A 12,149-nucleotide genomic window follows, 5' to 3' on the forward strand; every position below is an offset into this window, starting at 1 on the left:
TCTTTAAAATATTGTTATTGATTTTGAGAATCTGTTTTTCAACTGTCGCGTTTTGACAAATGCAATTGAATCAAAATCAAGCCAACCCAACTTGACGCTTGAAATTTCTGTTCAACATTAAATAGATTATTCTTCCAGATAAATTTGTGTATACAGCGAAGTTCGTGATTTTTAATCAGTATTCTTATATGAAATGTAATTACATATTATAGTTATAAGTTTATCTGTATTTAGAGATATTATCAATTTCGCCTACGGGTAATCCGGTTTCGGTTCAGGTCAGATTTTGGTCTTTCATTTTTTTTGTTTTTGTTACTACTTTTTTAAATATTTTATCGTATTGTATTTAATTTAACATAATATGGTATGGTATGAAGTTAAATATGAAGTAAAAAAATTTAAAAAAACAAATATTTGTATTAATATAATAATAAAATATACTCAGTATATTATGATAAAATCCGCCATCCGATTTTCTACAGAGTCACGATATTTGGTTCCATATTTTTCGAATAGACAATATAGTAACTTATTTATAAATCTTCAATTTTTTGTGTGATGTTTACAATCTTAAGTTTTGAATTTCTTAGGGATTACGTAACTAGATTGTATATTACTGCTATTATATCGGTTACGGTCACGATAATAATAACTAATTTTAATATATTTTTTTAATTTTATATAAATTATCAATCATAAAAATAATTTTATCAACTGTTTTGTATTGATACACATGTATCTTTGTGTTGATATTCAAATTTACGCAATACAAAGTTATGTCGTATTGATAATTTTTAATAACTTTTTAATATACACAATTGATTCGTATTGAAAATTAGTTACTACTAGTACTACTATTTGATACAGCCATTATCAATTATATGTAAATATATTTCAAAAATATTTCCTTACACTTGAATAGGACAATAGATCATCTTAATCTAATGTGTAATATCAATGCTTAATTATGCACCGGGCCCATCAATTTGAAATTAAGATAGCAATTCAATTATAATAATTAAACAAACTAGATTGCCAGTCGATTACGCTTTAGCACTCTCAACACTAAAAGGCATTTTCTTTTTAATATTTAGAACATTAACGATGAGATACTTTATTATGTAATACCTCAAGTAATATTAACTTTAATGTGTATTAGCGTGACATTAGGATATCACAAAATTTGAACACATTTTAGTAAATAATGAAGTAACATGTATAATCCATCCACATCCCATTTGAAGTGTATTACTATGTTTTTTGTCACGATTGTTCAAGAAAGCAGGCTAGTTATATATAATTATATGAAGGTCCCATCAAAGTTTATCCTAAAAATGAAAATAAGAAATTTCAATGAAAAATTTCTAAACAAAAAATGAGCACTTAAAATGCGACATAGAAATGACAAAAGAGCTAGTATTAATGGGGGAGCATGTTAGAAATGCAAATTCAAAAAAAACCTCGAAGTGGGATGAAAAGATAACCAAACATGATACAAACTACTATATCACAGCTGCACAATAAATCATCATAGTTGGGGAGAAGAAACATCTCTCTAGCTAAGCAACAGACAGAAATCTAAATGAAAATTCAGCTCATGCACGAGGTCCCCAAGCACTCGCCTGCAATGGTTCTTGCTCCAGAGAGTTTGGCATGCCACTGACTCATACTCAAGTTGGACTGGAACATAGTCTGCTGATATCGAGTAGTGTGCTTGTCAACTGAAGTCAATCATTGAGAGTTCGGGGCGTACTCTTGTTCCTTGGTTACTTGCTTGTTCATGGCCCGCATCTGGGACAATGGGAGTAGTTTCAGATACTGGTGGGACACTTCCCTCGATACCATTAGACTCTGCAACACTCTGAACTGTTGCTGGCTGCTCCTGGTTTTCTATATTATTATGATCTGATGGAGGGGCATTGTCGCTGGATTCAGCGACTGGTGGGGCAGAAGAATCTGGTGCCAATTGTGGTGGAGCGTTCGTCTCTAAATTCATACTAGCAGATTCAGATGTAGGAGGAGCAGCAGGAGCTCCCATAGAGTTCTGTGAAGAACCCGATTCAGCTGAGGGCAGACCATTGGACTCTGAAGAAGTGGATATGGGTGCGGCTGTTGATGCTTCTAATAGCAAAGGTTTGGTAGGTTGCTGCTGCTGCGAACTTGGCAGGGCAAGACTTGGCTTTTTTTGACCAGGATTAGGACCATATAAAGTTGCCATTCCTGGTGGCAGAATTTCAATCGGTGGCTTCTTGGCTGCATCCTGCAGGGTTGTGATCTTTGATTCCTCGAGAGAAGCCAAAAATGCAGCTGCTGCATCCATTTTGGCAGATGGAGCGTGTTCTAGCTCTTTTTGCAGTGTTTTATTCCAGGCCTGAACCAAGCTTCTCAATGTCGGACGACCATGAGCCTACAAAAAACAGTTTGCTGTGGTTAGGTTTATAGACTTAGTTTGCAGTAACTTTTATAAGGCTATGCAAATCATACGTGAGCATGAAGAACAGCCTCAGCAAGCATTCCTGTCTCCTGCCAGGCCTTCTCCATGAGTATGTTATCTCCCAAGAGGGCAGCTGAAAAAGCAGCTTCTCTTCCTGAACCAACTGAGATCAAATTGTTGACCAAATTCTGCAAAATTAGCAAACGTAGAGATTTATTACAAGGGGACATCAAAGTGAACATGTTATGTTCCCAATATGAAAGAAGTAGAATCATCATAAAAAGAAAGTTACAAAGATAATCATAAGCAGATCTGGCTCTAGCATATAAGGAGATATTATAACATAAATTGAAATGATTTTGGTTTTAACATTCATATGTTGAAGAATATCCATATGAGTTAGAATTATTTCAAGGACATAAAACTCTAGATTCAGGTCAGAAACCACCGAAACTTGTAGCATTTTGAGAAGATGGGAGCCACTGACTTCATGTTATGACTAGACTCAACTAGAAAATCCTTGACAAACAGGATCCAAGGCATACTGCAATTGCATAATCTTAGAAGTTAAATTCCTTTGTTAACATAATGTGCTTCTTTCAGAACCATTAATAAAGCTATAGATCTCAAAGTAGCATGTGAACAGCTATAAACGAAAAGTGTAGGTGTCAAAGTGGAAAAAGCTCCAAGGTTTGGGAGGGTAGTTATAGTTATCCTTGACGAATGATGAGCTTATAAGAACTATTGACAAATAGATACATACACTGAGACGTGTCAACTCTCCATGATTTGCAAGGCGGAGTGAGAGCCCTCTTATCTCATGGCCTTGCAAAGCCCCTTTCACAGAACCCGCAGCAGCTAATCTCTTAAGAGCTTCACGAGCTATGTCCGCTTGTCCAGTGGCATCTGCAGCATCAATAAGTTCCTGGAACTCCTTGGCAAACTTAACTACTCCTTGAACAGCATCAACAACATTTTCCTTCTTTGAGGACATATTTATTATGTCATTCAAGTTCAACCCCAACGCTTCTTGCCCAATATCTCGGCTGTTGCTCATTATCAGAAGGCATTGTAGGGCTCTCTTCAAATCATTACTCTGCATTGCTAGATCAAATTCCAGCCTCTTGGATATCCCAGGCAAGTGAAGTGCTTCAGTGGCATAACCCATTCCAAGCATAAATTGAGCTAAATCGTCATGATCTTCTCTACCAAGCCTACTCGCCCATTTCACGGCACTAACAGCATCACCATATGCTGCAAGACATCTACAACGGATACCAGGATGGTTGAGTGATATTGCATGAGCAGACATGTACCTGTCAATTAACCAGAGAACACCATCTCTTACTCCTACAACGAGAAGAGGTCCAACTGGCCGTTTTTGTTCGGCTGGGAATCTAGTACCAGCAACTGCAACCCCGCCACCACCCACAGCAATTTCATTAACTTTCCTTTCTTCCATCTCTTTAGGTATTGAGGAATCAATTCCTTCAACTTTGGATTGTTTAGGCAATGTTAAGAAAGGAGGTATTGATGGAGCATGCTGAAAAGAAGCTAGACGCACAACCTGTAACATAGGGGGTCTTAAAGCTATCCTTTCCTGTGGGGCAGCCTGTTGACTATCAACTGATATTAATGCCAATTCCCCATGCTCAGAAACTGCTCTTGACTGCAGCTCTTTAAGCCGTATCTCTTCTTTTTTTCGTTTAGTTTCTATATCAATAGGTGCAATACCGGCATCCACAAAAACACACTCAATGGTGGTTGGTGTAGCAACAAACAGTTGCCTTCGGTGCCATACACCTCCAGTAGAATAAGGAATTGCTACATCTCCTAAGTAGCGAAACTGAGGACGCAAGGAAGATATGACAATATATTGTTGATAGGCATAAGCACAATATTCAACAGATTGGTCCCATGCAGTCCATTCTGGTTGAGGAAGAAGACCTCCCACTGGTTCAAAGGTTTCCCAACTGTAAAGTTGAAAATTTGGAGGTGCAGCTTCAGCAGTAGTTTTTTGTGAAGAATATCCATCATCCACGGTGCTGAAAGAAGAGGTGGAACTATTTCCAAATCCTGACAAGGGCATAGACTGAATAGTAGAAATAGCTGTGGCAGCAACCGGGCTTATTCGTCGAGATGTCCTATAAGCAACACCAAGCAGTGCTCCCCCATGCAACCCAGTGACTGGTTCACTCCGATTGCCAACCGATCTCATCAAAATGTTTGATGTTCCATCATCAAGCAATATCCGAACTTGGACACTGGCTGATGAAGCTGCAGAAGCAGCAGCTGCAGCAGCTTGTGCAGCAGCAGCTGCAGCTTCCTTGGCTTTACGAGATGAGCTGCCTTTAGGGATTACAGGCATTCTGGGAGGTAAAGCAGACTCCAGCAGGGCAAATCTATCTCTGCAAGTATCCCAAGCCAAGAGCCTTGCACTACCTGAATCAACAATGGACCAGTCACTGATCTTGTAAATTGAGAAATAGGGTATATCTGGCCACACAATGGCAAGAAACCTGCAAAATAATAAAGCAAATCAAACATATCAGCATCATAGTCTCAGACTCAAGTAAGCACATAAAAGATAAGAGCATGAAATATAGTCAATAAATTCAGAATTAAGTATATGTAACAGTTTTGATTGGAAGAGTTATGGAACAACACTTTCATTCCAATAACTCTATAGCTAAGATATGAAAATGAAGAGACTACTCACTTCCCAGAACTGCTCACAGAAAGCACTGAGTATGAATCATGTGGAACAGGAGTGCTAACATGCTTTTTAACTTGCTTCACATGGAGCTGTTCTGGTGTGTCTCCTCTAATTCTTCCAACATCATTCAAGGATCCATTGCTTCCAAGAGCTGGATTTGCAGTGTTTGACAATTGAAATTGTAGCAGTTTCAATTCCCGTTCAACTACATAGACAGCAGCATGTTCTCGCTCTCCTGGTGGTGTTGGCAATGGAGCTACGGGTGGGAGTGATTTAGCATCAAATTCACATACAAGGACACCCATGTTTGTCCCAGTTGCAACAAGATGGGGTTGTAAAGGATGTGCAACCATGGAATAAACCTATTTCAGTAATATGCATTGTAAGCTCAGTACGAGTCCTTATCTTAGTTGTCAACTAACTGATGATAAAAACTAATTGTTAAATTATTAAAGTTGCACACTTATACCCTTAGTTTCTTGTGAGATGCGAGCAGCTGGGGTGGAACTAACGATGATAACTCACACAGTGGCCTTGTCAAAGCTGAATAAGTGGGATGCTCAATGGCCCTGTTAAGATATGACAGGTAATCATCAGGTTCCCCTTGAGATAACAACAAGCAGCATGAAACATCAAAAACTGTCATTGGTTTGTAATAATTCCACGACTTAGTTTAAAGATAAATCACATGAGATAAATGAAACATGTACTGCAACATACCATATATGGGAATCTTTAACACATGTCAAAATGTCAAGATTTGGAGCTCGAGGATGAGACCAAGATGCCACGCTATGGCAAGCCAATTTTGAAACGGGCTTTATTCGACGCAGTTCCTAGTTTGAGTGCAAGGGGAATAAAAAATGGGAGAAAATTTGGACATATATTATTTACTAAAAGATGCAGGAAAAAATCGATGAGAACCTTAAATGATATAGTGTCCCAGATAGCTAGAGTCTTGTCTGCGCCAATAGTAATGAGTTGCGGTGCCGCACCAAGCACATGAGAAAGCTCAATTCCAACAACCCCACCATCATGTGCCTGAGGATCTCACAAAAAAAAACAAAGGGTTTTTAATGCAATCGTCAGAATCGGCATACGGATATTATTAATTAACTCAAGTTACTGAAGCGTCATAAAACAGAGCTCATATAATAAAGGAAAACAAGGAACATAAATACTGAGTAAAGATAAAGGCAATTACCTTTAAGCTTAACTTAGGAACAAGCTCACGTGAATCATGACCATAATCCGCATTCCAAAGCACAAGTAGGCCATCACTGCCACCAGATACCAAAAGGGCCTGATAATGCAAATCAAACAGAGGCAATAAGTAAGAAGTCACAAATATAACATAAATGAAGGAAATTCACGTGCCAAACTCTATAATAAAAAGGAAGCAGGGTGAATGTATAAATTCAACGACATCTGGTTTCATGAATGGATCGCTAGTATTTCTTTTCTTGTCAGTAAATTATTGTGAGGCAAACTAGTTTTGACATTGCCACTGGGAAAAACAATAACTAAGATCCTTCTTTATGTTTTATGCGTGAAACTGGACAACAGTGATAACCAGAGTTCGTATGAATTTGACGAGCTTGTGTGCAAAGAGCATGCTATTTGGGCTTAAGTCAGTTGTATGTAGTGCAAAATCTACAGGATGGTGTGGTTCGGTAACTTTGATAGCATCTCCCAAGGCCTGGATTAGCACCCCAAAACTCAACTTATAATCATAATAGTGGGACCCAGTAGATTTTAAATCATTCAAATGTATCTTCTGATAGCCAATGAATGAAGTAACTGTGAATTTAAAATCTCAAACAAATGATAGTGAAGGAAATCCTAGGTTTTTTGCATGACCTCAACTGTCACCTAGTTAAGTAGTACAAGAATACTCATTCACTAGTGTCACAAATTTATTAAGAGATATAACACAGATTTATCTCTTTCAGAAACTTGAATAGAGAAACTTAAGAAACAATGTATACTTTGAGCTTGCATTGCACAGAACAAATCCACAATTTCCAGTAAGACAATAATATACACACCAATATCAAATACAACTAAATTGCTACATAAGCTGCCGAAAATATACTATTTAACGGGACCTAGGAAATGGTTCGGTTATCACTACCCGAATGCACACATATTCAACTGCAAGAGACCCACAATATTGAGTAGGATGAGACTGAAAAACCTTAGGTATGACATACAAACACAAAACTATGTTAGAAACAAGAACTACATTATGGATTTTACTTATTAATTTGAAACTAGCATATATGTACTTTAATCACCATATTCAGCTCTCAAGAAAAAGGTAATAAATATTAAGCAGTTCCAAAGAAAGATGATAAATATTCTCTCTAAATTGATTTCCCAACATTTCTCGACATAAAATAAGTGGCTTTAGAATTAATTTTCTCACTCCAGACTCTGTAATCTTCTGTAAAGAGGAAAAAACCCTGCTTTTCTACATGTCTTCGCACAAAAAGATGGATTTATGAAGTGTCAAGCAGCAAATCAACTAAGAAGGAAGAAAAGAAAGATCACTAGTTGACACTTAGCTCTTCACTTCTCTTACATCAAAGTAGACTAAGGCCAAGACTGTATGACACTTTAGTTTTAATAACCGTAACATGGTATAGGCAGCTAAAGGTGGCACATTGAATTCTTTCCTAAAATGGTTTCAAACAGCATTTCCAAGCTCCACATGAAAGATCCAGTCATGATTGGTTGCTCGATGTGAGATTGGAACTTTCTTGTTCATAACATACCCAACTGGGCCAAGTTCCTACCAGGTACAGAAAAAAGTTTCCCAAAACCAATAAAGCAATTCAGCTTCACCATATTCAAGTAATACCGGTAAAGGATTAAACAAGAGTTTCCTGACCAAAATGTGAGGCCAAGTACATGTCCATACGTCAACTTAAAAAAAAAACTTTATATAACTTAAGAATTACCTCGCCAGTAGAAGCCATGAAAGTCATTAAACAAGAAATTGATCCTTTATGACCTCCTGTATATCTTCTAGCAAGCTGCAGCAAAAATAAGCATCTCATGCAATGTCAGTCCTCAATCATCTTCTTTGCAGGTGTGACTTCATCACATCAAATCATAGATAAAACCCCATAAAAGAAATAGAGAAACCTTCCAAGTTAGCATAGAAAGAACTCTAATCACACCATCTGATCCACCAAATGCAACAAGGGGGCCATCACTGGCAGTCGATCGACACAAGAACCCCATGCTGCATAAAATAATTCTACACGGTCAAGACAATTGTTCCTTCATTACCAGGCAACAAACTTCCAGATAAGTTCTAGAAATAAATAGAAGGAATAATAAAAAAAATTAGAAAGAACAACTCATTGCTATCAACATCCACAAATGGCCAGGTCAAAAAGAGATAGTAGGAGTACATTTTAAAGAACAAAGGATAATTGTAGTAAGAAAAACAGAAAATAGATCATTACCATCACTATTTTAAGAATAAAGGATCATTATAGTAAATATTTTTACGAAAAATAGAAAATGGATCATTAAAGTCTACACCTCATCTACAAGAAAGTAGAACTGACAAGACTCAACATTGAACTTGGCAACCAAACACATTCCTTCATGCTTCCCCAACAAAACATCAAACATATTTTTATAGATTATATATAAACACGTTATCATCATTAACATGTTTCAACCTCCCTTTGTAAATAAACTCCCCAAAATAATTAAAATTCGGTACTCTCAAACTCAAATTACAGGAACTAAGTCCAAACACTCCAGCACCAATGATTTCACATTAATGGGATCTTACCCTAACATATTTGAGTACACTCAAGCTCACAGTGAACTTTAAGTATGCTCAGCATAAAGTTTCAAATATAACATAATAAAAAAAACATTAAATTCTCAGAAAGGTAGGTGTATTTAAACTTGCCATAGGAGAGATCTGTTATCCAAGTCCTGCTTTGGCACATCACGGCCACGCATTGTCACCAAATCAAGAAAAATAGCTTTGTTCTCACAGCATATAACAAGAAAATGGCGTCCTTTTGTTGAGGGAGCAAGGTTACTTAAGGTTGAGGTGACATTATTTACAGCCGTTGGAGCTTCAGCAGCAGCTGACCGATTCCGCCAAAGTTGCCAATAGCGCACATCGTCATCATAAAAGCTAACCTGTTTAACACTTTAAACCCCATGATATGATGTCAGGCTCAGGTAAACACACACTAATTGAAAATAAATTAAGGGCTCGTTTGGTACATAATAGGGGATAAGGTTGTGATAGATTTGACTGAGATTATTTTTATTATATAACATATCAATATCATATTTGATATGTATTATAACATCTGTAATATGTAACCCATTGTTTGGTATAATGTATTTAAAACTAAATATACCTAATATTTGAAATGATTAGGAATTAGGATTGGTAATAATTATACCACCCTGAGAGGTGGTATATAGAATCCTACAAACTATTACAATATGTGCAGGCTTTGATTTATGAAGGTGGTGTGTTTCGTACCAAATAGGATATTAGGGTGTCATAGATATATTAAAGTACATAACCACTAAACCACCCATACCAAATGAGCCCTAGGAAACATGGAAAAAAGGCACTGAAGTGTTGTCATGGAAATATACCTTCCACCTCGTATGGCTTCCGTTGGTTTTCCTCTAGGTTCTACATGCATCAAAAGAATGAAAACGGCCATTCTGGGTTAGTATCAATAAACAAACTCATCCCAGAACAGAAAAGCGGAATGAGATTCTTTGCAAAATCGAATAGGGTACTTATGTAAAATATAGAAGAATAATGACTAGATAGAATAGATCATTGCATCTCGAGTTTTTCATACTTAATTACCGTATGTTTTCTATGCGATTATGACTTATTTTCTCTTGAAGAAAGCTAATAAAAATCCTGATGAAGGACGACTCATGATATTATGACTCTCTGCATCTTACAAAACGCATCATAAACAAAGACTTCATACACAACAAACTTAGAGTTACTTTTGTCTGTCCCAGAAAGATGCCAATGCAAAGACAATATGTATAAGGTGATCTATATGCCAAATGCAATATGGAATTGAGAAACTCATAATCCACAGGTCAGACTGTTCGCTCCTAAGAAAAAACATTTAGCACAAAAACAAAAGTTAAATCTTTTGCCCATAGCTAGTCCAAAGCAAAAGTACACCTTTGTAGCAAACTACAGTTGGCAGTCCTTCAAATGAGGGGATCACAATCATGGTCCAAACGATTTACACCCTATTGAGCCACATTTGACATCAAACACCACTAACATTCAAAATGAGCACTAAACAACAATGGAGAGAAAATGAATCCATCTCAATCACAATTATCAGATATTTATCGAACTTTGTAGAGTTCTAGAGTCCTGCTAAAGGTCTCAAGCTCAATTAAACTAAGATCACGCCAACGGACCTGTTTCACCCTCAGCGAGCTTCTCCAATTTAGCACCAACCAAACGCCTCTCATCCACACCTCCAGCTTTCAACTCGTAAATAACCTGAAAAAATGAAAAAACACCATCAAACACCACAAATTCGGACCTCGAACTCAAGAACAAGATAGATTAAAAAATACCCACACGCACACAGCGACTAACCTGTCGGTGCTCCCAATTCCAAACGGAGACGTGATCTGACGCATCGGCGGTTACAAGCCACGGATGCGTAGGGTGCAATTGAATCTTCACAATCTTATCATTCGTCGGCCGGAATGCCCGTAACCGCAGCATCGCTTTCAAATTGGTCTTTCAGTTATACTGAGACACGGATCTGAATCCGCAACAAAGAAAGCTCTGAAGATTCTTTGCTGATCGCCGGAGGAGAAGTGATGCGCTTCAGATCGACTCAATTTTGCTCTGGATGTGCAAGTAAAAATGGTAAAACCTTCATTCCCAGGTGAATTTGGTTTGACTATAGATTATTGCATAAGAATACTTCTTTCTTTCCTCGAGCTTTACTTTGATCTATCTGTATATTTAACCTTGTTCGACTCACAATCACAAATTAAAAAACATTCAAAAGTTCAAATAAATATAACCAAACATATAAATTACTATTATTGTCATTTTTTTACTTTACAAACACATACTATATCAAAATGATTAAATTTATATTTTCTTTTCATACTAAAATAAATTCAACATAGATAAAACTAATATATTGACATTTTAATTGAACTTCATAATTTTGTAGTATAAGTTTTGAATTAAACAGGTACATATATGATGACGAAATTCATATAGATTTCAACTCATATTGTGTAGTTATAAAATAAAAGGTTGTCCCATATTGAAAAAATAGATTTGAGACAAAGTAAAACTGCTCTACAAAAAATAGTCATAGAAACACTCTCCCTATTAATGCGCCTAGTTTAAAGCATGGATCATTTTAATATATACTTAGTACTTGGTAATTACTTTGAAATAATTTTTAAAATTTAAATTAATTTTTTATACATAAATCATTTATCGTAAAGTAAAAACTAAATATTTTTAAACTGGCTTATAGCAATGGCATGTGCAGCCGTGTGACCACTACCACAACACTGGACTTTGCGCAGGTAGGGGCAGAACATCGAATGTTTGTGCAGCCGCGCGAGGGCGACTACATTGTGGATGGCCTTAGTTGTCAGTTTTAACTCTTGGCAAAGTTATTTGATCGCAATTTAATAAGGACATTCGTAGTGTGGCCGCAAATGCGATTGCACTCGGAAGGATATAGGCAGGTCGAGATGCCAACATCTCTTTTCTTTTTGTAATTGAATTTAATATGAAAAATTATCTAAACTATAATCTGATCTAAATTTTAAAATTTGATTTAGTTTGAATTGGATATTCAGATTTTTTATATATTTTTTAAAAAATGGCATAATAAGTTTCACTTATAATCAAAGATGCTCCTATTTTGGTTGAGGACTAATGAAATGTGATTTAATTGAACTAAAATTTAGGTTACA

The 12,149-nt window shown here is 36.5% G+C and overlaps 1 protein-coding gene and 1 long non-coding RNA gene across 2 annotated transcripts; one reads left to right on the forward strand and one right to left on the reverse strand.

Annotated features, from left to right (window-relative positions):
- Nucleotides 1-1,402: 1,402 nt before the first annotated feature.
- On the reverse strand, nt 1,403-11,181 carry LOC121741458. Its single transcript, XM_042134218.1, has 14 exons — nt 10,792-11,181; nt 10,608-10,692; nt 9,801-9,840; nt 9,088-9,336; nt 8,301-8,400; nt 8,114-8,188; nt 6,355-6,453; nt 6,075-6,191; nt 5,871-5,986; nt 5,620-5,719; nt 5,154-5,512; nt 3,198-4,953; nt 2,485-2,622; nt 1,403-2,407 (listed from the first exon to the last, which is right to left on the reverse strand). The coding sequence occupies exons 1-14, from the start codon at nt 10,921-10,923 to the stop codon at nt 1,718-1,720; spliced, it is 4,056 nt and encodes a 1,351-aa protein (XP_041990152.1). The 5' UTR covers nt 10,924-11,181; the 3' UTR covers nt 1,403-1,717.
- On the forward strand, nt 10,970-12,004 carry LOC121741461. Its single transcript, XR_006037872.1, has 2 exons — nt 10,970-11,089; nt 11,754-12,004. It is a non-coding gene; the product is annotated as an uncharacterized LOC121741461 (long non-coding RNA).
- Nucleotides 12,005-12,149: the final 145 nt, after the last annotated feature.

This window comes from Salvia splendens, chromosome 7 (assembly GCF_004379255.2).
Source record: "Salvia splendens isolate huo1 chromosome 7, SspV2, whole genome shotgun sequence".
NCBI classification, from domain to species: domain Eukaryota; kingdom Viridiplantae; phylum Streptophyta; class Magnoliopsida; order Lamiales; family Lamiaceae; genus Salvia; species Salvia splendens.